This window comes from Eulemur rufifrons, chromosome 24, assembly GCF_041146395.1.
Source record: "Eulemur rufifrons isolate Redbay chromosome 24, OSU_ERuf_1, whole genome shotgun sequence".
Taxonomy (NCBI): domain Eukaryota; kingdom Metazoa; phylum Chordata; class Mammalia; order Primates; family Lemuridae; genus Eulemur; species Eulemur rufifrons.
In genome coordinates this window covers 7335424-7362119 of record NC_091006.1, presented here as the reverse complement: position 1 = coordinate 7362119, position 26696 = coordinate 7335424, and the positions used below count along the sequence as shown (strand labels likewise).

At 58.0% G+C, this 26696-nt stretch overlaps 2 protein-coding genes across 2 annotated transcripts; both read left to right on the top strand.

Annotated features, from left to right (window-relative positions):
* The first annotated feature begins 447 nt into the window (after window positions 1-447).
* Window positions 448-15904, top strand: PRX (periaxin). The gene is made up of 7 exons (XM_069458199.1): window positions 448-490; window positions 5176-5219; window positions 5303-5401; window positions 5528-5653; window positions 8016-8172; window positions 11283-11479; window positions 12152-15904. Exons 1-7 carry the CDS (start codon window positions 448-450, stop codon window positions 15902-15904), a joined length of 4419 nt encoding a protein of 1472 aa, XP_069314300.1.
* Window positions 15905-18222: 2318 nt separating this feature from the next.
* HIPK4 (homeodomain interacting protein kinase 4) lies at window positions 18223-25786 on the top strand. The gene is made up of 4 exons (XM_069457956.1): window positions 18223-18985; window positions 21764-22120; window positions 23653-24492; window positions 25302-25786. The coding sequence occupies exons 1-4, from the start codon at window positions 18521-18523 to the stop codon at window positions 25479-25481; spliced, it is 1842 nt and encodes a 613-aa protein (XP_069314057.1). The 5' UTR covers window positions 18223-18520; the 3' UTR covers window positions 25482-25786.
* The last annotated feature ends 910 nt before the right edge of the window (window positions 25787-26696 follow it).

Genomic DNA, 26696 nt, shown 5'->3' with positions numbered 1-26696 from the left:
CCCTTTCACCCCTCGGGGAGCACAGTTCCGGCCACACCCCGCCCTTAGCTGCTGCCAGGCCTGGAAGGCATTTCCCAGAGCTCAGCACATTCCTGCCTTCCCTGGTGGCTGAGAGTGGGCAGGGGGCATTTCAGAGAGAGGGGGGAGGTCCCCAGCATTCTGGGATCCTGCCATCCTGGCCCGGTCCCCCATGCTCTCAGAAGTAGGCCCTAAGCCCTCAGTGGGGTGCTGGGGATAGGTCTGCAGAGGGGCCACCCGAGCTGGTGTGGGGGGTGAGGGTGCCGACTGAGGTGGGGGCCTGGTGTCTGCGCCTGGCTGGACAATGGGGCAGAAGCTGCTGACATGCGCTTTGGGGGTAATCCCCCAGCCTCAGCCCGGCGCAGGCCTGGGGCCTGGGCTCAGAGAACGGCGAGCGTCCGAGGCAGCAGCCGGGTGGGCGCGAGGGGCATGTGGGGGTACCTGTGCTCCCTGTGCCGCCCCCCGGGGTCTGGTGAGTCAGGGAGGGCAGGCCGGGGGCCGGGCCAGGGGCCAAGGGATAGGGTGAGGCCTCGCGGCCTTGGTTTGGGAGTTGGACAGGGCTGGGCTCAAATCTGAGCTGCTGCCATTACCTGCTGTGGGGGACCTTGGAGAGTCACTTGCCCTCTCTGAACCTCCTTATCCGTGAAATGGGGGGACAGAAGAATGTAGAGGGGTCTTGTGGTCCAACAGAATGGGGACTGGACCCCAGCTATACCAGCTCTTGTCTGTGTAGCTATAAATCGGGCCACCTGACACCGTGGTTCAGCGGCAGAGCTTTGGTGCCAGCATAGTACATCGTATGTGACAGGTGTCTCCCCAAATGGCAACTCCATTAAACAGAGAAATGGGGCTCCCCTATGCCCAGTTTCACTCAAAAGGGGCCAAAAGCCCCTGACAAGACTAGCTGGCCGCCTAATGTGTGTGATAACAATAATACAAACTGTGAGTAGCACTCACTCCGTGCTGGGCATTTTTTATGTTTTTAGCCTCTTTTAACTCATTTAATCTTCGAAACAACCCCACGAGGTGGGTGGGCACTCTTTTTTTTTTTTTTGAGACAGAGTCTCACTCTGTTGCCCAGGCTAGAGTGAGTGCCGTGGCGTCAGCCTAGCTCACAGCAACCTCAAACTCCTGGGCTCAAGCGATCCTCCTGTCTCAGCCTCCCGAGTAGCTGGGACTACAGGCATGTGCCACCATGCCCGGCTAATTTTTTCTATATATATTTTTAGCTGTCCATATAATTTCTTTCTATTTTTAGTAGAGATGGGGTCTCGCTCTTGCTCAGGCTGGTCTCGAACTCCTGAGCTCAAACGATCCGCCCACCTCGGCCTCCCAGAGAGCTAGGATTACAGGCGTGAGCCACCGCGCCCGGCCGGTGGGCACTCTTAACACTCTTAACACATCCCTGTGTTAGCGGTAAACTGAGCCCCAGAGAGAAGCTGTGACTTGCCGGAAGTCACACAGCCAGGAAGAGGTTCAGCTGGGATTTGAACCTCAACTGACAGTGAGAAGGAGCGGAAGGAATTTATCTTAGAGGCCCCCATGCCTGGGTCCAGGAGCCAGGAAATGGTGGGGTGGGTGGGGTGCTAGGACTCTAAGCGGGGGTAGTAATGTGCGAGTCCCCGAAGCAGGGCTCATGGTGGAAGTCTCAGCCCAGGCAAAGGACAGGCGGCTGTGGCTGTCTCATGGTCCCCACCCCCTTGTGCATGGATGCAGCTGGAAGAGGGGATGTTTGTTTCCCCACCACCCACCCTCTGGTGACGTCACGCCTCAGCAGCCAATGGCTGGGGTCTCCCTCTCCTCCCCCTCCCCATTCCTTTTCCCCCCCAGCTTAGGGCTCGGGCTGAGCAGACGGACCGGGAGCTCTGGAGGTGTCTGGAGGCCCAGTGGTAAGAGATCAGCCAGCCGGTCCCCTCCCTGGCCAGGCTGAGAAACTGTGGGACTAAGATCTAGGGTCCTGGGAGGTGCTGGGTGGTGCCTGGGGCTCAGGAGGCAGTGTGGTGAAGGTGTTAAAGGCATAGACTTTAGAGCCAGACCTGGGTTCAAATCCCAACTTCTTCCTCCTTTCTGGCTATCCAGCCTTGGGCAAGATGCTTCACCCTTTGTGCCTCTGCCTTCCTATCTCTAAAATGGGCTGGTGTCAGGAGGCCACCTTACAGGGCTGGCATGAGAGCAAATGAGTTTCTGCTATCAAAGAGCCAGGGCAGGATGCCTGGGGTGAGGCAGACTTTCTGGTCCCTGGAACAGGGTGCTTGGGAGGTGGCGTTGATGCTGTTGGTGGGAGGCTGGTGGCTGAGCTGGATTTTTTCCCTCAGCCAAAGTTCCCCTTTGGTAGGGAGGCCAGTGGGGACCACTGAGGAGCAAAGGCTGCATATGGGACACTGTGAGGTGCACAGCCCCCTCTCTCCACATGCTCCGTGTTGCTCTCAGAGACTAGATTATATTAATTGAGCACTTCCCATATACTGGGAATATTCTAAGTACCTTCTGTTATCTCACAAATCTTCAAAGCCACTCTATTGGCTCCATTTTACAGATGAAGAAACTGAGGCCCCAGAGGTGAAGGACCTTGCCCAGGCACTCACACCTGGGAAGTGCTGGAACAGGGACTAACCGAGGCAGCCAGAGGCCACCACGTTCATACCTCCCCTCCCCAACTAGATGGCCTCAGATAGTGTTCGGCAGCCTGGACAAGTTAACCCCACACACCCATTGCTGAGGGCACCAGATCACTGGTGGTTGGGGAAAACCAAGGCAGAATTCCCAAGTGAGGTTGGCGTAGCAAGTGGGGGAAAGGGCCAGAAGGCAAAACCCTCAGCTGATTCCTCAGCAAGCCCCAGCTCAGCTGAAGGGCCCAGGGCCCAAACGACAACCCCTCTCTCCCAGCCATTCTGCAGGGCATGAGTAGCACCTTAAATGGATATCTAAGTTGCACACACCCCAGGGAGGTGTTACGCAGATTTAATGAGCCACGGCAGGGAAGGATCTTAGCACATAGTAAGTGCTCAAGAAACAAGGATTCTGGGAATTCTGGAAGCTCAGGCTTGGACCAGGGCAGTGCCACAGTGACTGCCCAAGAAATGGGCTTTTGGCATCTAGAGGGTTCTACCTGGCCTTGATTCACCAGGGAGGCCCCAGTTGATCTTCTCCTAACACAAGCCAGGGACCCCCTAGGAACCTCCCCTCCCCGCCTTCCCCTGCCTAGTGGGGTGGGCAGAGCTGGGAACACAGAGTGCCTGGGGTGGGGTGGGTTTCCTTCCGAAGCTGCCCCCACCTTACCCCAGGAGCTGGGTGCGCAGCTCAGGAAGGGCACAGTTGGGCTAAATATAATCTGGGCTGGGCGCCTGTCCCGGGCAGGGATGAGGAAGGAGGGCACTGTCTCTCTCTTGCCCCCGCCCTGCCTGAAGTTCCTGTGCCAGGCTCTGGGATCTGGTGGCCCAGGAGACCCTTCCTGCATCTCCACCACCGCCTGCAAGGTCCAGGCTTCCCGCACCCCGGCTCAGGATGCTGTGTTGTGTCATTGTCCTGGATAAGGGACTGAGTTAGCTTGCACATGTGGGTTGACGTCCCTGCTCTGTCACTGTGATAGCCTGTCTCTGAACTCTCATTTACTCATCAGTAAAATGGGGTCCCATGAGACCAAGTTTGTAAAGCGCCTGCCTGGCCTGGCGTCAATGAGGTCCCTCTAAAAATGTGTTTCTGGCACCCTCGATCCCTCCTGCCCAACCCAGCTCCTGCCCCAGCGCTCAGAGCCACCAGTGCAAGTTACGGTGCAGAATAGGGGTCAAGGGCACTGGCCCTGGCTCTGTCCCTTCCTGGCTGTGTGACCCCAGGCAGGTTTCTTCCCCTCTGTGAGCCACAGTCTCCACCCCTGTAATAGCCACTCCAGCCAGCACACGGCCCAGTTCAGAGGAAATACCCCAGGCATGGGAGACAGCTGGGGAGAGGCCTGCTCCCCGCTTGGAAGGGCAGTGGGGGACTCCAAGGGGAGGCTGGGGAAGGACACACAGACCAGGACCCCTAGGAGATCCAGAGAGGAGCTCTCCGATACTGTGGGGGACCGCCAGTGGAGTGGGTGCTGTGGGAGTGTTGAGGGGTCTGCATGTCCTCTGTCCTGGCCAGTGGTGGGCTATGAAGGGCCATTGTGTGGCCGGGGTGGGTGGGCAGGGGCGGAATGTGACTAGGCACAGCAGACGGGCCATTGTGTGAGGGAATGTGCCGCGTGAGGCCTGACCTTTCCCTGTGCAGTAGGGGTTGGCGGGTTGGCATGCCAGGTGGGGGCCGTGAGGACAAGCCCAGAGTCAGAGGTCGGGGGAGACAATCTCCACCTCCCTGTCCCCAGAAGGGCCTGGCGGGGGGCTGCATGCAAATCCCAGCTCTGCTCCTCTGCCGGTGCCGTGTGTGACCCTGGAGCAGGTTCTCTTGGTCTCTCAGAGGGTGGGGTTTTCCGAGGTGAGGTAGAAGGTGAAGGTCTTAGCACAGAGACTGGCGAATAGGAACCACTCACTACCCATCAGTTATTCTTATTGTCCATATGAGGGGCTGGAGCTTTCTGACAAGTTCAAGTCCTGGCTTAGCCATTTGAGACCTGGGCTAGTGACATCCCTCCCCCTAGCCTCAAGTATCTTCTCTGTAATGGGCTTGCTAGTAGTACTGACCTTACAAGGCTGTTCTGAGGTTCCTGTCCAATGACCCCTGTAGGGCATTTGACACAAGGTCAAGACCCAGAGGACGTTCTTAGTAATAATAATGATAGCAAGTACTTATACAGCACCTACCGCGGCCTGGCACTTTATACTTGTTAACTCACTTTATCCTCAGAACAGCCCCACAAGGTAAGTACTCTCAGTCTCCTCATTTTATAGAGGAAACTGACGCACAGCAAGGTGAGCTGATTGACCCACTGGGAGTACATAGGAGCAATTCCAGTTATTTTATAGTGAGTTTGGCCCCCTCAGTTGGCGGAGGCAGTTGGCACAGGGGTCTGCTGTCAGACAGGCCTATGAGTCAGTTTTGGCTGTTGGATATGGGTCTTCTGAGCCTCAGTTTTCCCACCTGCACAATGGGGACAGGGTATTGACAGTGCAGGAAGGGTCAGGCACTCAGGAGCAAACAGTGGGTGTTAGACAGTGATACTGCTCACATTACTCTTCTTAGAGCCCCGGACCCAGGAGGCCCAAGGAGCTGGAGGTGACCCTCAGGTGAGCCCTGGCTAGTGCCACATGCCCCTCCCCTCCCCTGCCTGGCCCGCCTGGAGCCTCATGCCCTGGTCTTTCCCTGGCAGGCAGCAAGACCCCAGAAGAAGGGTGCGAGCCCTGCAGACAGCTGTGCGGCACCTCGGGCTGGGCTCCTGTTAGGAGGGGGTGCCTGTGCCGAGGCAGCGGTGAGAGGACAGCTGGGGTGGGGGGCCCTTCTCCTCTCCGGATACCCACCCTGCCCTCCTCCTAGGAGCGGGGCCTCCACCTCTCATCCCCTCCTGGCCTCAAGCCTCCACCCCCGTCCCCCGCAGGCTCAGAGGCAGCTGCTCCATGCGGAACTGAAGCTGGTCCTGCAGCAGAAGGGGGAGAAGAAACAGGAGCCCGGGGCCCAGGTGACTCCCAGCAGTGTCATGGAGGCCAGGAGCCGGAGTGCCGAGGTGAGTGACATGTCCTGCAAGGGGGACTTGTGGGGCATTGGTGGGGAGCAGACTAGGGCAGCCAGGAGACATTTTCTGGCTTCTCTGTGCCTCAGTCTCCCCATCTGTGAAATGGAAACAGCGATAGGGTTTATTTTATGGGTCACTGTGAGAAGAAAAAAATTAACATATCTAAAGTGCTTAGTGTAGTTCCTGGCACAGACCAAGACTCAAAGCAGCTAATTCATTGGAGGATAAAGGAGTTAAATTAATAGTGAGCTAAAGGGCCGGGCGCGGTGGCTCACGCCTGTAATCCTAGCACTCTGGGAGGCCGAGGCGGGTGGATTGCTCAAGGTCAGGAGTTCGAGACCAGCCTGAGCGAGACCCCGTCTCTACTAAAAATAGAAAGACATTATATGGACACCTAAAAATCTATATAGAAAAAATTAGCCGGGCATAGTGGCGCATGCCTGTAGTCCCAGCTACTCGGGAGGCTGAGGCAGTAGGATCGCTTAAGCCCAGGAGTTTGAGGTTGCTGTGAGCTAAGCTGACGCCACGGCACTCACTCTAGCCTGGGCAACAAAGTGAGACTCTGTCTCAACAAAAAAAAAAAAAATAGTGAGCTAAAGAAAATCCTGCAGAAAACCTTTATTAGAAGAGGCCGTATAGTGTAGGGGTTAAGGCCATGGGCTTGGACCCATGGGCTTGAACTCCAACCCTACCACTCCAGCTGTCAAGCCCCGGGCAGGTTACCTTATCTCTTTGGGGCTCAGTTTCCCCATCAGTGCAATGGGGTAATGGTCCTCCCTTCTGAGCGGTTTGAGGACTCACACTGGGGCCATTTGCACAAAGTCTGATGCCAAGGAAGCTTCCTTGAATGTTAGCTGCTGTCACTATTATTGAGATAGAGCATTGGCATTGACAGTGTCTTACTGTGTGCCAGGCACAGAGTGGGTCTACTTTTACCGGAGCCAGGCTGAGGCCGGGGGTGGCAGACAGGGAGGTAAAGTTCAAGGAGGTTTCTGCCTACAGGATGGCCTGTGGGTTCTGGGGTTATAGACCTAAGTTTGAGGCCCAGCCACTTAACTTGCTGTGGGGCATTAGGCAAGTCACCTCACCTCTCTGGGCCTTAGTGTCTTCCTCTGTGACTGCCCAAGACATTGGGAAGGATGGAATGAGATGCTGCACATAAAATGCTTAGCCCAGGGCCGGCTAAGCCAAAGGGCGGTGTTAATGGTCATCCTGTTGTTCCCTGCTGCCCTTGCCACAACTGTTCTTATCCACGTTGCCCTGTCCAGCCCTTTAGTCCCTTGAGCCACTGCTGTGGGGCATCTGGCCCAGACCTGCTTTCCCCTCTGAGCCCTGCGTTCAATTCCAGTCCATGCTGGCCTCGATGCCCTGCCCATTAGTGTCCCCTCAGATCCCTGCTGCTTCAGCTCACAATCAGAGACTTCTTCCAGTATAGCCTTTACAGTGCGGATATGGGCCCAGAGAGGGCAAGATTTTCCCCTAGACACACAGCAGATTGGATTCCTAGACAGAGCCCAGGTCTCTCACTGCCTTTTCTGGGAAGCCCCTAAGTGAATTCCACAGTGCGCTGCTGGGCCAGGGCCAGTCTGCACCATTTACAGTAAATACCAGGAATGCCATGTCTGCGGGTCCACCATTCATTACCCACGCACCCCCTTCATTGGATTCCCTCTCCCGTGGGTGTCATGCAGGTCTCGGGGTCATAGAGTCCACAATAGAGCACATTCTCACACACATTCAAGCCTGCAGGAAGGCAAATCCCACTCCGCATTCCCACCATCCTGCACGGTTTAAGGGTCCAGCCCTTTCCTCGGAATCCCACCCTCAAACTCACCCCTTGTTCTGCTGTTATTAAAGCCCCGCCCCATAGCTCAGTCCCACCCTTAAAGTATGGGTCTCCGCCCCAGGTGCGAATGACCCCGCACAAACTCTGGCCACACCCTATCTTTGGCCCCTCCTCTCCCTCCTGTGCTCTTGGACCCAGCTCCAAACCCCGAGCCCCGCCCTCCCGAGCTGGGCACGCCCCCATGTCCTGGCCCCGCCTCTATTTACATACAGCTCAGGTCCCCCTCGCCCTCCCCACCCCGCCCCTTCCGACCGCAGCCCAGGGGGCTCGGAGAGGCAGCCAGATGGCGAGCTGTTTAACAGCGACGCGGGTCCTGGAGAGCGAGTGGTGCCCGCGCCTGCTTAAAGGCGAGATGCAAGAGTGGGTGGGCGCGGACGTCCTTTCCGGGCTGTGCTGAGGACCATGTGCCTGGGGGACCGGCCTCAGAGCCGCTTTTAAGCGCGACAGTAGGCTCGGGACAAGGTCCAGCCCTGGCGCCCCGTGGCGACTCCTCGCCGCCCTCTGCAGGAGCTGAGGCGGGCGGAGTTGGTGGAGATCATCGTGGAGACAGAGGCGCAGACCGGGGTCAGCGGCATCAACGTAGCGGGCGGCGGCAAAGAAGGAATCTTCATCCGCGAGCTGCGCGAGGACTCGCCCGCCGCCAGGAGTCTCAGCCTGCAGGAAGGTGGGCGGGGCCGCGACATGGGGCGGGGCCGGCCTGCGGGGGCGGGGTTAGGAGGCTGCCCTGGGTCCCAAAGGAGGCTGAAACTGACACGGACGTGTGGGCGTGGCCAGCGACTAAGAGGCGGGGTTAGGGGCTTTGGGGCGGAGCTTTGCCGGCTTTGTGGTTGTTCGGAACCGGCTCCGGAGGTTTATCGTCTAGGTTCGAATCCCAAATCCTCCGTTTTACTAGCTTGTGATCTGTCTGTGCCTTGGTTTTCTCATCTCTAAAATGGGACAAATTCTAGTACTGACCTCACAGGGTTATTACGGAGATTAAATGAGTCACTATTTGGAAACACTTAGCACATAGCTAAGTGGCACATAGTGCTGCATAAATGCTAGTTAATGTTTTTGTTGTTGGGACAGGAGAAAAGGGGTGGAGTTAACTTAGTAAATGAGGGATGTTTTAGGAAACATGGATGAAGCTGCTGTGATTTACTCATGCAACAACTATTTATTAAGTGCCTTCTATTTTAGACATTATCTTAGGTGCTTGGGCTACAGCAGTGAACAAAACAGACAACAGTCCTTGCACTTATAGAGCTTACATTCTAGTGGACAGAGACATAAAAAACAATAAGTGAAATGCCTAGTAAATTAGAAGGCAATATGTGCTACGGATGCCAGAAGGAAAGCTGCATTTTTAAGTAGGGTGGGCAGGGAAGGGTGAAAAGGCTGAAGGTGGTAAGGGAACAAGCTATGTGCCCATCTGGAAGAACATTCCAGGCAAAGGGAACAGCTACTGCAAATGTCCGAAGGTGAGAGTGTTGGAGGAACAGCAGGGGAGCCAGTATGGATACAATAGAATTAGTGAAGAGTAGAGTAAGAGATGAGGTCAGGGAGGTAAGGGAAAGGGCAATTTTTAGAGGACTTTATAGGGTGTGGATGAAGACTCTGGCTTTCATTCTATGAGGGTTGTGAACAGAGTTGAGTGTTGAACTGCTGCATTAAAAGTAGCAGGTAGGAGGGCAGGGTTGGGAGCAGGGAGACCAACAAGGTGACTATTTTGATTATCCACATCAAAGATGGTGATGCTCAGGAACAAAATGGTGTTGGTGGCGAAGAGAAGGATTCAGATTCTGGATATATTTTGAAAGAGGAGCCTTCAGGACTGGATATGGGATGTGATGGAAGAGAGTTATCAAGGGTGCATCTGGGGGGTTTTGACCTGAGGATAGAGTTGCTAGTCCCACAAAAGGGGAACACTGGGGCTGGCACTCATTTGGAGAAGGAAGGCCAGGAGTACAGTTTGTATTTGTTAAATGAGAGGTGTCTTTTGGACATCCAGGTGGAGATGTGGAGGCGCAGCTGGGTATATGGGTCTAGGGTGGAGGGGAGAGTGCTGGGCTGGAGAGATATACTTGGGAGCTGTGAGCAGATTTATGATCTTTAAAATCCTGAATCCACGTTGGGCGCACTGGCTCACACCTGTAATCCTAGCACTCTGGGAGGCTGAGGCAGGAGGATCACTTGAGGTCAGCAGTTCCAGACCAGCCTGAGCAAGAGCGAGACCCTGTCTCTACTAAAAATAGAAAAATTAGCTGGTTGTGTTGGCATGTGCCTGTAGTCCCAGCTACTCAGGAGGCTGAGGCAGGAGGATCGCTTGAGCCCAGGACTTTGAGGTTGCTGTCAGCTAGGCTGATGCCATGGCACTCTAGCCCAGGTGACAGAGTGAGACTCTGTCTCAAAAATAAAATATAATAAAATCCTGAATCTGTATGAGCTTCCCAAGAATTCCTAAGGGGTGACTGAAGCATGCGGGCAGAGAATGAAAAAGTTCCAAGGCCTGAACCCTGGGACAGTACGTCTTTAAGAGGTCAGGGAGATGGAAAGGAACCATTGATGGAGGCTGAGAAGGAACCTCCAGAGAGGATCCAGGTGGTGTGGCCCCCGGAAGCCAAGGGAAGGGAGTGGATGAAGGAGAGAGTGAAGTTGGGTGAAATGCTGAATGGTCCAAGCAGATGAAGCCTGGGACTTAAGTATGGGACTTAGCTACAGGGGTCACTGCTGGGACTTAAGAGCAGCAGTTCAGGGGTGTGTGTGTGTGCATCTGTGTGACTGTGTGTGTCTATGTGAGGAGGTGAGGTTGTCATTGGAGAAGTGGAAATAAATGCTGCTAGACAACTCAATGCATTTTGCTGTCAAGGTGAACAGATAAATGGGGCAGGAGCTCCTGTGGAGAGAGATCAAGATAACTTTTTGTTTTTTTCTGAGACAGGGTCTCACTCTGTCACCCAGGCTGGAGTGCAGTGGCATGATCATAGCTCACTGCAGCCTCAAACTCCTGGACTCAAACAATCCTCCTGCCTCAGTCTTCTGAGTAGCTGGGACTGCAGACATGCGCCACCACGCCTGGCTAATTTTTTTTTTTTAATTTTTTTAGAGACAGGGTCTTGCTATGTTGCCCAGTCCCAGTCTGGTCTTGAACTCCTGGCCTCAAGCAGTCCTCCGCCTCGGCTTCCCAGTGCTGGGATTACAGGCATGAGCTGCCGTGCCTGGCCAAGACAACCAATCTTTCTTTTGGGAGAAATAATAATATGTGTGTATGTTGATGGGAATAATGCAGAAGAGAGGGGTAACCCATGACGTGGGAAGAAGGGAGAATTGCTGGAGGATGACCCTGAGAAGGCGATGGAGGGATTGTCCTGAACTAGGAGTGGGGACAGTTCATCCCTAAGGAACAGGAGGGAGAGTAGAGTCAATCCCTATAGGAGCAAGGAGGTGAATAGATGGTTTGGGAGCTTCTGGAAGGTCCCTTCTGAGTCTGTTCTCTCACTAAAGGAAGCAAAGGCAGTATATTAAACATAAGGTTGGGGTAGAGGAGTGGAAAAGCGACGGGCGTGACCTGAGCGGGCGTGGATTTGTTCAGCGCGGCAGAGGGAGGGGCGGGGCTTGAGGCCAGGGGGCGGGGCTTCGTTCTCAAGTGTCCGGACCTCAGACGTGCGCTGGGGATAGGAGGGGCCAAAAGTTGGGGCGGGGCCTTACCTGGCGGGCTCCGAGGAAGTGGGCAGAACCAGGCCCCAGGGGAGCCAGCTGATGCCCACCCCTTGCCCGCCTCCACCTCGCCTGCAGGAGACCAGCTGCTGAGCGCCCGCGTGTTCTTTGAGAACTTCAAGTACGAGGACGCACTACGCCTGCTACAATGCGCCGAGCCTTACAAGGTCTCCTTCTGCCTGAAGCGCACTGTGCCCACCGGGGACCTGGCGCTGCGGCCTGGTACAGTGGCCGGCTACGAGATCAAGGGCCCGCGGGCCAAGGTGGCCAAGCTGGTACGCGTGCTTAGCCCGGCCCCGGCCCTGGAATGCCCCAGCGATCCCGTCTCTGCGCCGTGAACCCCATTCCCTGCCACGGTGGGCCAGCCTTGCCCTCTGTCTTGTCACTAACCCAACGCTAATCCCACCCTCTGCCCCTTGTTCTCCTCTCCTAAACTCCTCCCTTGGGAGGGGGGAGGCAAGGAAAAGGAGGGCAAGGGAAGGGGACTCGGGGGACCCACCCACCCCACACCAGGGCCCTCATCTCCACCATTGGATCCAGGCTTGCTAGGTGTCCTGAACCAGGGTACTTGGAACCAAGGAAGTCAGGTTCCCAGCCTGAGCACTGCTCAGTTACTGCTGAGTGACCCTGAACAAGTTTCTTTCCCCGCCGAGCCTCAGTTTCCCCATCTCTAGAAAGATGGTGTTGGGGAAAATCCTGGATGAGAACCTAGAAGTATTGGGTCCCAGTTCCTACACTCCTGTTGACACATTTCAAGATTCTAAATGAATGTCTGCCTTCCCCAGCACTAATAGTGAAATGACAGGCAGGAAGTGGTGATGGTGTTTGGGGGACAAGATACTTGACCCAGCACATCCCCAGCCTGGTACAATACCAGTGGGGCTCTTCCTGTCCACTCCTGGCCTCCCACTGTTCCACCGCCTCCCGCCTCTCTCCTCTCTCCCCAGAACATCCAGAGTCTGTCCCCTGTGAAGAAGAAGAAGATGGTGTTGGTGCCCGGGGCCCTGGGGGCCCCTGCTGACCTGGCCCCCGTTGACGTCGAGTTCTCCTTTCCCAAGTTCTCCCGTCTGCGTCGGGGCCTCAAAGCCGAGGCTGCCAAGGGTCCTGTCCCAGCCGCCCCTGCCCGCCGGCGCCTGCAGCTGCCTCGGCTGCGTGTACGAGAAGTGGCTGAAGAGGCCCAGGCAGCCCGGCTGGCGGCTGCCGCTCCTCCTCCCAGGAAGGCCAAAGTAGAGGCTGAGGTGCCAGCAGGAGCCCGTTTCACAGCCCCCCAGGTGGAGCTGGTTGGGCCCCGGTTGCCAGGTGCCGAGGTGGGTGTCCCCCAGGTCCCAGCCCCCAAAGTGGCCCCCTTAGCAGAGGCAGTCAGTGGCTTTGCCCTCCACCTGCCAACCGTTGGGCTAGGAGCCCTGGCTGCCCCTGCTGTGGAGCCCCCGGCTGCGGGGATCCAGGTGCCCCAAGTGGAGCTGCCCACCTTGCCTTCACTGCCCGCTCTGCCCACACTTCCCTGCCTGGAGACCCGGGAAGGGGCTGTGGCCGTGACGGTGCCCACCCTGGATGTGGCAGCACCTACTGTGGGGGTGGACCTGGCCTTGCCGGGTGCGGAGGTGGAGGCCCGGAGAGAGGCACCTGAAGTGGCCCTGAAGATGCCTCGCCTCAGTTTCCCCCGCTTTGGGGCTCGAGCAAAAGAAGTTGCTGAGGCCAAGGTGGCCAAAGGCATCCCCGAGGCCAGGGTGAAAGGTCCCAGACTTCGAATGCCCACCTTTGGGATTTCTCTCCTGGAGCCCCGGCCCGCTGCCCCGGAAGCCGTTGCCGAGAGCAAGCTGAAGCTGCCCACCATCAAGATGCCCTCCTTCGGCATCGGAGTGCCAGGGCCTGAGGTCAGGGTGCCCAAGGGGCCTGAAGTGAAGCTCCCCAAGGCCCCCGAGGTCAAGCTCCCAAGAGTGCCCGAGGCAGCCCTTCCAGAGATTCGACTCCCAGAGGTGCAGCTCCCGAAAGTGTCAGAGATGAAACTCCCAAGGGTGCCGGAGATGGCTGTGCCCGAGGTGCAGCTTCCAGAGGTGCAGCTGCCGAAAGCCCCCGAGATGAAGCTCCCCGAGATGAAACTCCCGAAGGTGCCTGAGATGAAGCTTCCCGAGATGAAACTCCCGAAGGTGCCGGAGATGGCCGTGCCGGATGTGCACCTCCCAGAAGTGCAGCTCCCGAAAGTGCCAGAAATGAAGCTCCCCGAGATGAAACTCCCAAAGGTGCCCGAGATGGCTGTTCCCGACGTGCACCTCCCGGAAGTGCAACTCCCTAAAGTTCCAGAGATGAAACTCCCAAAGATGCCCGAGATGGCTGTGCCAGAGGTTCGACTCCCTGAGGTGCAGCTGCCAAAAGTCTCAGAGATGAAACTCCCCAGGGTGCCTGAGATGGCCGTGCCTGATGTGCCTCTCCCAGAGGTGCAGCTGCCAAAGGTGTCAGAGGTGAAAGTCCCCGAGGTGAAGCTCCCCGAGATGAAGCTCCCGGAGATAAAACTCCCCAAGGTGCCTGAGATGGCCGTGCCCGATGTGCACCTCCCAGAGGTGCAGCTGCCAAAGGTGTCAGAGATTCGGCTGCCAGAAATGCAAGTGCCAAAGGTCCCAGATGTGCATCTTCCAAAGGCACCAGAGGTGAAGCTGCCCAAGGCTCCAGAGGTGCAGCTAAAAGGGGCAGAGCAGGCAGAGGGGGTGGAATTTGGCTTCAAGATGCCCAAGATGACCATGCCCAAGCTAGGGAGGGCAGGGTCCCCAACACGAGGCAAGCCAGGTGAGGCAGGTGCTGAGGTCTCGGGGAAGCTGGTGACACTTCCCTGTCTACAGCCAGAGGTGGGTGGTGAGGCTCGTGTGGGTGTCCCCTCTCTCACCCTGCCTTCAGTGGAGCTAGATCTGCCGGGGGTCCTCAGCTTGGAGGGGCAGGCCCCAGCAGCTGAAGTGGGCAAGGGGGAGCGGGCAGAGGGCCTGGGGGTGGCAGCAGGGGTCGGGGACCTGGGCTTCCGAGTGCCCTCCGTGGAGATCGTTACTCCACAGCTGCCCACAGTGGGAGCGGAGGAAGAGCGGCCAGAGATGTTGGAGATGAAGGTCAAGCCCTCCTCCAAGTTCTCCCTGCCCAAGTTTGGACTCTCAGGGCCAAAGGTGGCCAAGGCAGAGGCTGAGGGGGCTGGGCGAGCCGCCAAGCTGAAGGTGTCCAAGTTCGCCATCTCACTCCCCAAGGCTCGGGTGGGGACGGAGGCTGAGGCCAAAGTGGCAGGGGAGGCAGGCCTGCTGCCTGCCCTCGACCTGTCCATCCCGCAGCTCAGCCTGGATGCCCATCTGCCCGCAGGCAAGGTGGAGGTGGCAGGAGCCGACGTCAAGCTCAAGGGATCTAGGTTTGCTCTGCCCAAGTTTGGGGTCAGAGGCCGGGACACCGAGGCAGGAGAACTAGTGCCGGGGGCGGCTGAGTTGGAGGGCAAGGGCTGGGGCTGGGACGGGCGGGTGAGAATGCCCAAGCTGAAGATGCCCTCCTTTGGGCTGGCTCGCGGGAAGGAAACAGAAGTCCAGGGTGGGCGCGTCAGCCCAGGGGAAAAGCCAGAGCATGCCACTGGGCAGCTTAAGATCCCCGAGGTGGAGCTGGTCACACTGGGGGCCCAGGAGGAAGGGGGGACAGACGGAGCAGCGGCTGTCAGCGGAATGCGGCTGTCAGGGCTGCAGGTGTCCACAACCAGGCAGGTGGTCACTGAGGGCCATGAGGGGGTGCTGAGGGTGCCGCCACTGGGCATCGCCCTGCCCCAGGTGGAGCTGACCGGCTTTGGGGAGGCGGGGGCCCTGGGGAAGCAGGCTGAGGGTACAGCCCCTTCAGCAGAGGGCACAGCAGGCTACAGGGTCCAGGTGCCTCAGGTGACCCTGTCTCTGCCTGGAGCCCAGGCGGCAGGTGGGGAGCTGTTGGTGGGTGAGGGTGTCTTCAAGATGCCTACCGTGACAGTGCCCCAGCTTGAGCTGGACGTGGGGCTGAGCCGGGAGGTGCAGGGGGGTGAGGCAGCCACAGGCGAGGGTGGGCTGAGGCTGAAGTTGCCCACACTGGGGGCTGGGGCTGGGTCGGGGGGCGTGGGGGCCGAGGACCAGCCCCCAGGGGCTGAGCACACCTTCCACCTCTCGCTGCCTGATGTGGAGCTCTCGCCACCCGCCGTGGGCAGCCACGCCGAGTACCAGGTGGCAGAAGGCGAGGGGGATGCCGGACACAAGCTCAAGGTGCGGCTGCCCCGGTTTGGCCTGGTGCGGGCCAAGGAGGGGGTGGAGGAGGGTGAGAAGGCCAAGAGCCCCAAACTTAGGCTGCCCCGAGTGGGCTTCAGCCAAGGTGAGACGGTCACTGGGGAAGGCTCCCCCAGCCCCGAGGAAGAGGAGGAAGAGGGCAGTGGGGAAGGGGCCTTGGGACGCCGGGGCAGGGGCCGGGTTCGCTTGCCACGTGTGGGTCTGGCAGCCCCTTCTAAAGCCTCAAGGGGGCAGGAGGGTGAGGCAGCCCCCAAGTCCCCTATCGGGGAGAAGTCACCCAAGTTCCGCTTCCCCAGGGTGTCCCTGAGCCCCAAGGCCCGGAGTGGGAGTGGGGATCAGGAGGAAGGTGGATTCAGGGTCCGGCTGCCTAGCGTGGGGTTTACAGAGACAGGGGCTCCAGGCCCCACGAGGATGGAAGGGGCTCAGGCTGCCGCTGTGTGAAGCCCCTGGGCAGGTAGAGACTCCCTTCCTGTCTTCCCACTGCCCCCTCCCCCTGTTTTGTGTGTGACATAACTAGCACTAACCCCAGAGGGCCGGGAGGGGGGCGCCTGAGCAGCGCGGGGCGGGGGTGGGGGTGCCTGTGCCTGTCTCGCCCGAAGGAGCGCCTGTATCCCACAAGCCATGTGAATAAAATAATCCAGAGGTAGCCACGTGTCGGGTCGCCTGTGTCCTGGGGAACTCACTCCCACCAGGCCAACTGCTACCCCCTGCCCTCTGCCAGGGAGGGGCACCTGGGTTCACCCTGCGGCCTTGCCTTTCCCGTGTATCGGGTTTGACAGCCCTAACCGCCCTGGCCCCACCCAGGAAGGGCCCTCCCGCTCTCCTCTCCAGGATTGTGGGTTTAAAGTCTTCACCCCTGGCTCACGCCTGTAATCCTAGCACTCTGGGAGGCCGACGTGGGCAGATCGTTTGAGCTCAGGAGTTCGAGACCTGCCTGAGCAAGAGCGAGACCCTGTCTCTACTAAAAATAGAAAGAAATTAGCTGGACAACTAAAAATATATAGAAAAAATTAGCCGGGCATGGTGGCATATGCCTGTAGTCCCAGCTACTCGGGAGCCTGAGGCCGGAGGATTGCTTGAGCCCAGGAGTTTGAGGTTGCTGTGAGCTAGGCTGACGCCATGGCACTCGAGCCTGGGCAAGAGTGAGACTCTGTCTCAAAAAAAATAATAACAATAATAATAAAAAATAAAGTCTTCATTCCAAGCCCTTGGCTGTCTCAGGACTATATCCCCGGGTCCTTAGCACCGGTCAGGGCTGGGTCTCAGCTTCCAGGAACCGTGGGCCATCCAGCCCCCACCCCATATCCACTCAGGATCTAAGTTGCTAGGCTGCCACCAGGACCTCCACACTCCTCCATGTCTGTCTGTGACACCCCCCACTGGACAAAGAAGCCTTGCTGTCCAGTCCTGGTTCTCCTCCAACGGCCCTCCACTCTCTTCACATCTCCCTCGCCCCTGCAGGTCTCCCTACTCACCCCTTTCCCTCTGAGCCGAGCCCCCAGGGCCACTGTCCCATCATCCCTACCAACCAGGGCAGGAGTTACATACACTCACGGTGCACGCCCCCTGCCCAGCCCCCCAGCATTTGGGGTTTTCCTCCCACCTGGGCTAGCCTTTCAGCGTCAGCAGTGACCTCTCTGTGGCCACACCTGAGGGTTTCCTGTGTCTGCCTGTCCTGACTCCTAGGGCCCCTTCGTTCTTTCTTCCCCACGCCTCCCTCTCGTGTCTCCTTGGGTCCTCAGGGTGCCTCCCAGGCCCTCACCTACCCCCACAGCCTCCCTGGGCTGTGTCGCCCCCCACTGTGGTTTCTACACCTCACCTCTGTGCTGACAACCCCTAAACTCTCCCGCGTCCCCAGCGGCACGTCCCCAGGCACCAGGAGGCTGTGTGGGTGGAGGTTCAGAGTTTGACTCTAGGGCCCCACTGCTCAGGATCAAAGCCTGCCTCTGGCACCCAGCTGGGTGAACTTGGGCATTTTTAAAACTTCTTTGTGCCTTGATTTTCTCTTCCATAAAATTCCTACTTTGTATAAGGATCCAATAAGACTTCTGAGGCACTCAGTACGTGTTTAAATGTTTTGATGTTAAATTTCCTAATCTGACTTCAGTAATTTCTCCCCGAAACTGCTCCTTGTCCATGTCCCCTTCTCAGGGACTGCCCCCTCATGCCAGAGCCCTGGGCTGGGCCTGGCCAGCTCCCTGCCTTCCCCCCAGCCGGTTAGTCCCCCAGCATGTCCTTCTGAGTGTCTCATCCCCCAGCCTCCTCCTTCCCTCCCAACCTCTGCCACCGGGGCCCTGCCACAACTCCTTCCCAAGCTCTACTCTAACCACCCCAATCCACCCTTTTTCACACAGTAGCTTTCTGACACTCAGATCTGACCCTGCCCTGCCTTGCTTGAAGCCATCCTGTGGCTCCCCAGTGCCCTCAGAACAAAGTCCAAACTCCTTAGCCCGGCATTCAGGGCCTTTTACAACCTGGCCCTATGGCAGCCACATGCTGCGACAGGCATTTTCTGAACACAGACACCACCCCCACCCCACCCCCGGGCCATATCCCTCTAGCTCAAAAAGCCTACCTTTCCTCACCTCTGTAGGTGTGTCCCCATCCTGTATGCTCAGGGTCCACGATCAGACTCCCCTCTGCCACCCTTCACTTGTTTGGCCTCTCCAGGGTTCCGCCGCTGGGCGGGGGAGGGGCCCGCCTGGCACCCACCCCCATTCCAGCCAGGGGCTCAGGTCTCCAACAACAGAACCAAAGCCACTCAGCAACGGTGGAACTCATTTGGGGGGGCCTGGGGCCCCTTGTCCCAAGCCGGGAGGGCTTTGGGGGAGGGGTGCAGCCCCTGGCAGACTCACAGTGTGGCCAAGGGGGCTGGGGGGTGCCAGGGAGGTGGGGGCCAGCATCAGCATCGTAGGAGGAGGCACGAGTGCGGTTCTCTTTCGCCCCTGGGGGGGCTGTGCGGCCAGAGGCAGCGGTGGGGCGGCGGGGCGGAGGCCTCGGCCGCAGAGCCTGTGGTGCGGGTGTCTCCGCGGGGTGGTGCCTGGCAGCAGGGGCACTATGGCCACCATCCAGTCGGAGACAGACTGTTACGACATCATCGAGGTGCTGGGCAAGGGCACCTTCGGGGAGGTGGCCAAGGGCTGGCGGCGAAGCACGGGCGAGATGGTGGCCATCAAGATCCTCAAGAACGACGCCTACCGAAACCGCATCATCAAGAACGAGCTGAAGCTGCTGCGCTGCATGCGGGGCCTGGACCCGGAGGAGGCCCACATCATCCGCTTCCTCGAGTTCTTCCACGACGCCCTCAAGTTCTACCTGGTCTTCGAGCTGCTGGAGCAAAACCTTTTCGAGTTCCAGAAAGAGAACAACTTCGCGCCCCTCCCTGCCCGCCACATCCGGACGGTCACCCTGCAGGTGCTCAGAGCCCTGGCCCGGCTCAAGGAGCTGGCCATCATCCACGCCGATCTCAAGCCCGAGAACATCATGCTGGTGGACCAGACCCGCTGCCCCTTCAGGGTCAAGGTGAGTGTGGCAGTGCAAAGGCCCTGAGGCAGGAGCGTGCCGATGATACGCTTTTGGGGAACACTGGGAAGGCCTGTGTGGCTGAAGCCGAGCGAATGAGGTGGAGAGGGAGGAAATGAGACCAAGCGGGGTGATGGGCCGGGTCAGGCAGGGCCTTGCAGGCCACAGCAAAGACTTTGGTTTGATTCTGTGGCAAATGGAGCTACAGGAAGACTGAGCAGAGGAGGGATGAGATTCGACTCAGGTGTTCACCGGGTCCCTCTGTCTGCGTGAGGGGAACAGACTGGGGGGTGGACAGGAGCAGGAAGGCAGGGAGGTGACCGCGCTAGTCCGGGTGGAGACTTGGTGGATGGGACCAGAGTCCAGGCGTGGAGCAGGAGGTGTGGGAGGGCTCTGGGTAGATTTGGGAGCTGCGGACAACAGGATTTGTTGATGGACCTTATATGAAGGGTGACGGAGGAAGCGAGGACTGCAGGTGGCACTGCCTGTGCTCGTGACCATCCTGGCTCTGAGCCCCCTCCCCGTGCCCCCCGTCCCACCAGACCCCTCTGTCTGCTTATGAGTTTGTCACTGTCCAGTGATGCGTCTGAGCCAGGAGCACCCTGCGGGCAGGGCCAGGGCCACCTTAGTCATCACGGTGTCCTCAGCATCTCCCGGCACAGTGCTGTCACGGAGTCAGTGCGAAATGCCTGTTTGTCAGAGACACAGAGGAATACAGAGACGGGAAAAGGGAGATCATTCTGCCCCAAGAGATGGAAGGGCAGAGACCCAGGGAAAGAGACATTCCCACAAACACAGCACTTGGCCAGCATTGTCACCACTGCCATCTTTGTGGAATGAATGAGTGAATCCCACAGCCGTGATTGAGTGCCCAGGGTTTACTCAATGTCTTGGGGATTCAAGCCCTGGCACTCCGGGCTCAAGTGCAGATTAATAATCATTTCACGACACTGCCTCTGCATATGGACAGTGAGGGACTGCTGAAGGACAAGCAGAGAAATTCAGAGAGGGAAACTGAGGCCGAGACCAAGAGAGAGAGTCGAGGAGATTCAGGGGAAAAATGGCTGCACCCAGATGCAAGGGGACAGACAAAGGCTTTCAGCCATTCACAGTGTTGGTTCCACAGCTGTTCACCAAGCCTCTGTCATGTGCTAAGGGCCTGTAGAGGGTGTTAACAGTGCCTGGTGATGGAGACAGAAGAGGATTTCAGGGAGGTGTCTTTGTCGTGGTTGACACAGTGGCAGAGACAGAGACACTGAGATATGAGAGACGGGCAAGCAATGAAGAGGTGTTTGCAAAGAAAGAACAAGAGAGAGACATTAATACAAACAAGAGACAGAAAGAAAGAGAATGACAGGGATCCAAAGCCAGTTCATTCATTCTTTATTGAGCCCCTACTGTGTGCCAGGCACTGTTCTAGTACTAGGGATGCAGCATCAAACAAATGGACAGATCCCTGCTCTCGTGGGACCCACATCCTAGCGGCAGAGAGAAATGATGAACTTGATAAAAAAGTCAAATACACAGGGTGTGACATGCTGTTAAGAGCAATGGTGTGCCGGGCGCGGTGGCTCACACACACCTGTAATCCTAGCACTCTGGGAGGCCGAGGCGGGCGGATCGCTTTAGGTCAGGAGTTGGAGACCAGCCTGAGCAAGAGCAAGACCCCGTCTCTACTAAAAATATAAAAATTAGCCAGGTGTGGTGGCGCATGCCTGTAGTCCCAGCTACCGGGGAGACTGAGGCAGGAGGATCCCTTGCGCCCAGGAGTTTGAGGTTGCTGTGAGCTAGGCTGACGCCACGGCACTCTACCCAGAGTGACAGAGTGAGACTCTGTCTTGAAAAAATAAATAAATTAATTAATTAAAAATAAAAAAGAGCAATGGTGGGAAGTAGAAGGCGTGGAGGGGGACAGGAAAGGAGGGGGCTGCCACTTTGACAGGATGGTCAGGGAGGCCTCACTGAGAAAGTGACATTATTTTTTTTTTTTACTAGTTTTCCCCCCCTCCCCTTCTCCTTCAATAGAGAAGGTGACATTTCAGCAAAGACTGAAGGAGGCGAGGGAGGGCGCCTGTGCACAGGCGGGGCACCAGCATCCCGGGCAGACGGAGCAGCCAGTGCAAGGCCTGAGCTGGGAATGTTCTGGCGCCTGCAAGGAAGAGTGAAGAGGCCCTCGTGGCCGCAGGAGGGCGAGTGAGGGGACAGTAGGAGGAGGGAAGGCAGGGGAGGACGGGCAGACTGTTGGAGCCTCGTGGGCCCCCCAAGGACTTCAGCTTTTGTCACAGGATGTGGATGTGAGCAGGGAAGGGATGCGATGTGGCTCAGGTGGCCCCAGGACCCCTCTGGATGCATGTGAGGGGCAGACCAGACCGGGGGCAGCGGGCAGGAGGCCCCTGCGTTAGCCTAGGTGGGAAACAGTGGGGGAGGGGCTGAGGGTGCGGCCAGGGTGGGCAGATTCTGAATCTATTTGGAAGGTGGAGCCAAAAGATTTGCTTATGGACAAGGTGTGGGGTGAGAGAGAAAGAGGGGGGTCTTGCCCCTCACAGGCATGCGTTCTAGGGGACAGCAACAGAGACACAGCCAGACACACAAACCAGAGACCAAGGCTGGGAGAGACAGAGGTAGGGACATAAACAAGAGATAGACTCACAGACACCGAGGCAGGCAGTGTCGAATGACAGGTGCAGAAAGACACCAGGTGAGAGATGGCAGGGGAGGCCCAGACTGGCTGTCCCTGCAGCTCGACCTGCCCACTCCCCTCTTCCCCACCCCCAACAGGTGATCGACTTTGGCTCCGCCAGCATCTTCAGCGAGGTGCGCTACGTGAAGGAGCCATACATCCAGTCGCGCTTCTACCGGGCCCCCGAGATTCTGCTGGGGCTGCCCTTCTGTGAGAAGGTGGACGTGTGGTCACTGGGCTGTGTCATGGCCGAGCTGCACCTGGGCTGGCCCCTCTACCCGGGCAACAACGAGTATGACCAGGTGCGCTACATCTGTGAGACCCAGGGCCTGCCCAAGCCACACCTGCTGCACGCCGCCCGCAAGGCCCACCACTTCTTCAAGCACAACCCCCACCCTGACGCCACCAACACCTGGCAGCTCAAGTCCTCGGCTGACTACCTGGCCGAGACCAAGGTAGGGGGGGCAAGTGGGAGGAGGGCAGTCGGTGTTGGGGCTACCACATCAAGAAAAATCTAATGTAATCCTAGCACTCTGGGAGGCTGAGGAGGGAGGATCACTTGAGCCCAGGAGTTTGAGGTTGCTGTGAGCTATGATGATGCCACAGCACTACAGTCTGGGTGACAGAGTGGGAATCTGTCTCAAAAAAAAAAAAAAAAAAAAAAAAAAAAAAAAAGGCCGGGCTCGGTGGCTCACGCCTGTAATCCTAGCACTCCGGGAGGCCGAGGTGGGTGGATCGCTCAAGGTCAGGAGTTCGAGACCAGCCTGAGCAAGAGCGAGACCCCCGTCTCTACTAAAAATAGAAAGAAATTATACGGACAACTAAAAAAATATATAGAAAAAATTAGCCAGGCATAGTGGCGCATGCCTGTAGTCCCAGCTACTCGGGAGGCTGAGGCAGTAGGATTGCTTAAGCTGAGGAGTCTGAGGTTGCTGTGAGCTAAGCTGACGCCATGGCACTCACTCTAGCCGGGGCAACAAAGCGAGACTCTGTCTCAAAAAAAAAAAAGAAAAGAAAAATCTAGGTTAGACCTCAGTGAGGACTGGAAGCTTGGGGGTCAGGCTTGGATATTGTCACAGCAAGAAAGATCTGGGTGAGACCAAAGATGGGACTGGAAGTTTGAGGATCAGCTCTGGGGGCTGCTGCAAGACAGATCTGGGGGAGACTGCAGGGAGAACTGGAAGTTTGGGGATGACATGTAGGGGTCACTGTAGTAAGAGGGATCTGGGTATAGCCCGAGTGTGACAGAAGGACTAGGGTAGCTCCTCTGCCAGCTTCAGCTCTGGGGTCAGCACCTTGTGCAGCACGAGGGATTTGGGTTAGACCACAGAGAAAACGTGAGGTCTGGGGTTGGGTGTGAGAGTCGCAACAGAAGGAGGGATCTGAGTGAGACCCCGGGTGGACTGGGAGCTTAGGGCAGCCCGTCTGCTCCCTCTATGGCTGTGATCAAACCTGTGCTGCAAGAGTCTGGGTTTAGATAGCAGAGAAGACGAGGAGTTTGGGGCTCGAGCTTTCACAGCAAGAAGGGTCTGTGTGAGGCCAAAGGGAAGACTGAAAGTTGTGGCGGGTCCTCTGACAGCTCCCTGGCTAAGGTAGCAAGAAGGGTCTGGGTTCAGTCGGCTATTGGGAGGCATGGAGGGCTGGGGTCAAGTGCGGAGGCTGTAGCGGTGAAAGGGACCTGGATTTGGTTCCGGGGAGGACTAGAGGTGCACCCTAGCATAGTGCAGCCCCACTGCTAGCTGCCAGTAGGGGCCAGACCCATGGCGCTGGGGAGGACTGCAGGTCTGGGGTGAGGTGTGGAACTTTCTGGGATAGAGAGAGGGGGTCTGGCATGAGGATCAGGTGTGGCCTTCGCAGCAGCAAGAGAGCTCCAAGGCAGATATGGGCAGACCTAGAAGTCGGGGGTGACATGTGGGTCCCCCAGCAGGAGTGCCTGGGGCCCTGGTCCTGGATGTGTGTCAACCCTGTGCCCCCCATGTCCCACCAGGTGCGCCCACTGGAGCGCCGCAAGTACATGCTCAAGTCCTTGGACCAGATTGAGACCGTGAATGGCGGTGCGGCGGCCAGTCGGCTGACCTTCCCGGACCGCGAGGCGCTGGCCGAGCACGCCGACCTCAAGAGCATGGTGGAGCTGATCAAGCGCATGCTGACGTGGGAGTCGCACGAGCGCATCAGCCCCAGCGCGGCCCTGCGCCACCCCTTCGTGTCCATGCAGCAGCTGCGCAGTGCCCACGAGACCACCCGCTACTACCAGCTGTCGCTGCGCAGCTGCCGCCTCTCGCTGCAGGTGGAGGGCAAGCCTGTCGTGGCCGCCACAGAGGATGGGCCCCCCTACTACCGCCTGGCTGAGGAGGAGGAGGCCGTGGGCATGGGCGGCGTGGCAGGCAGCGGGCCCTTCTTCCGAGAGGAGAAGGCACCGGGCGTGCAGAGAGCCATTGACCAGCTGGACGACCTGAGTCTGCAGGAGGCGGGCCGTGGGCTGTGGGGGGAGACCCGCGTCGACATGCTCTCCGACATGCTGACCCCTCTCAAGGCAGCCGCCGCTGGCCGCCGGGAGCCAGACTCGGGGGCCGAGCCCATTCTGGCCTACTACGGCAGCCGCCCCGCAGGCCGCCACAAGGCCTGCAAGCCACCTGCGGGTTCTAAGTCCGACTCCAACTTTAGCAACCTCATCCGGCTGAGCCAGGCCTCGCCTGAGGATGAGGGGCCCTGCCGGCGCAGCGGCTGGGAGGAAGGACAGCCTCGCGGGGCCTCTGCTGAGCCGCCTGCCATCCGGAAGCGGGATGGGGACGGGCCCAACATCAAGGACATAGCCATGAATGCTGAGGTGAGCCAGGTGGGTGGGCAGGGTGTAGGTGCTTCTGGGATGCCCCAGAGCTTCCTCCAGGGTGGGGGCACAGTTAACCCAGGTCTGGCCTCCCACACATCTGTATCGCCTGCCACTGGCACAGGGTCACACTAACCCACCCTCAGGAAGGCTCAGCACCCGCTAACCCATATTCAGAATATAAGATTTGGAAAGGGCTGGGCGCGGTGGCTCACGCCTGTAATCCCAGCACTTTGGGAGGCCGAGGCGGGAGCATTGCTTGAGGCCAGGAGTTTGAGACCAGCCTGGGCAACATAGGGAAACCACATCTCTACAAAAAACAAGAAAAATTAGCTGGGCATGGTGGCGCACACCTTTAGTTCCAGCTGCTTGGGAGGCTGAGGCAGGAGGATCGCTTGAGCCCAGGTTTGAGGCTGCAGTGAGCTATGATGATGCCACTGCACTCTAGTCTCGGTGACAGAACAAGACCCTGTCTCAAAAAAAAAAAGAAAAAAAATTTGAAAAAGCTCTGCACACACTAACCCATATCAGGGTCTAAGGTTCAGCACACACTAATCCACACTCAGAATATCAGATTTAATAAGACTCAGCACACACTAATATCCTAAGGATGTGATAGGCTTAGCACATATTCATCTACCTTCAGGCTGTGACAAAAACTCAGGACATAGTAATCTGCCCAGAAGTGACAAAGGCCGAGCACTGGATAAGACCCTGGCACAAGCTCGCCCACCGCAGGAAGAGTGACAGGCTCGGTGGACACTGGAACACTAGCACTTCTCGCTGACACCCTCTCTTCTCCTCCACAGAGGCCAGGCCCTGAGCTCTTCGACCCTGGCAGCTGTCCTGGAGAATGGCTGAGTGAGCCAGACTGGACCCTGGAGGGTGTCAGGGGGTCACGGGCTCAGGGACTCCCACCCCGCCACCCACACCCGCACGGTCCATCCCGCACCACCAGCTTTCTGCAGCACGTTGGCGGGCATCACTGATGGCGATCCCACCCCTGCCTATTGCTGGGGGCTGCGCCAGCCGGGCTGCCGGCCCCTTCAACCTGAACTGCTCCTCAGAGCCATCCCCTGAACCCACAAATTATTCTTACAGAAAGATAGTTATCCAGAAATTCCCCTCCCCCTGCCTGCGGCACAGCTGCACATACACCCTGAATGTAGGAAGGCCTTAGGGTCTGGCACATGGCCCCTTGGCCACACGGACAGCAGGAACGGGACAGCACCCCACTGGCCCTGAGCCCGCCCTCGGCCCTGCTGCCTCTATTTCAATAAAGAACTGTTCAGCAGTCCTGCTTCAAGACTGTTCTCACTGCCGGAGGCCTGGACTGGCCCTGGAGCAGGGTTCCAGGCTGGCACCCAGGGCCTTGCTCGGGGGTGCCGCACCCAGTTGGCAACTAGCTCAGGCTGGAGGCTGGGCTGCTATCACACTGGGAGGGAAGGGCTGTGCCTGGCAGACTAACTCAGCTCCTAAATGTGCTAAGTGCTTGGCACATCGAGAATCCACCCTTAGAACATTCTGTGTGTTCAGCATGTGTTAATCTGAGCTTGCCAAATGCTGGGGTCTCATTGTCTGTTGGCCTGTCCTTCCTCCATGTTGTGGGCTTGGCATGCACTCATCTATACTTGGGACATGCTCCGTGTAAATTCACTTGGCAGGCACAAATGCACGCTTGGTGTATGCACTAGTGTTCAGACATGCGAGTACACCCTAGAGATAGGGCCATGGTTCAGTCCATGCTAGTCTTTCTGGGGTCATGCTTGGTGTGCAGCACACGCCAGCCCATGCTGGCTATATGCCAGGCCGCACGGTCTCACACCGCATGCTCAGCACACACTAGCCCATGCTGGCTATATGCCAGGCCGCACGGTCTCACACCGCATGCTCAGCACACGCTAGCCCATGCTGGCTATATGCCAGGTCGCACGGTCTCACACCGCATGCTCAGCACACACTAGCCCATGCTGGCTATATGCCAGGCCACACGGTCTCACCCCACATGCTCAGCACACGCTAGCCCATGCTGGCTATATGCCAGGCCGCACGGTCTCACACCGCATGCTCAGCACACGCTAGCCCATGCTGGCTATATGCCAGGCCGCACGGTCTCACACCGCATGCTCAGCACACGCTAGCCCATGCTGGCTATATGCCAGGCCACATGGTCTCACCCTGCATGCTCAGCACACGCTAGCCCA

Excerpts from the sequence above, each read along its gene's own strand:
- HIPK4 (XM_069457956.1), top strand. The coding sequence starts at position 18,521 with ATGGCCACCATCCAGTCGGAGACAGACTGTTACGACATCATCGAGGTG. Across the intron at positions 22,121-23,652 it reads ACTACCTGGCCGAGACCAAG|GTGCGCCCACTGGAGCGCCG; the intron begins GTAGGGGGGGCA and ends ATGTCCCACCAG. Across the intron at positions 24,493-25,301 it reads ACATAGCCATGAATGCTGAG|AGGCCAGGCCCTGAGCTCTT; the intron begins GTGAGCCAGGTG and ends TCTCCTCCACAG.
- PRX (XM_069458199.1), top strand. The coding sequence starts at position 448 with ATGTGGGGGTACCTGTGCTCCCTGTGCCGCCCCCCGGGGTCTG. Across the intron at positions 5,402-5,527 it reads GTGCCTGTGCCGAGGCAGCG|GCTCAGAGGCAGCTGCTCCA; the intron begins GTGAGAGGACAG and ends CGTCCCCCGCAG. Across the intron at positions 5,654-8,015 it reads CCAGGAGCCGGAGTGCCGAG|GAGCTGAGGCGGGCGGAGTT; the intron begins GTGAGTGACATG and ends CGCCCTCTGCAG.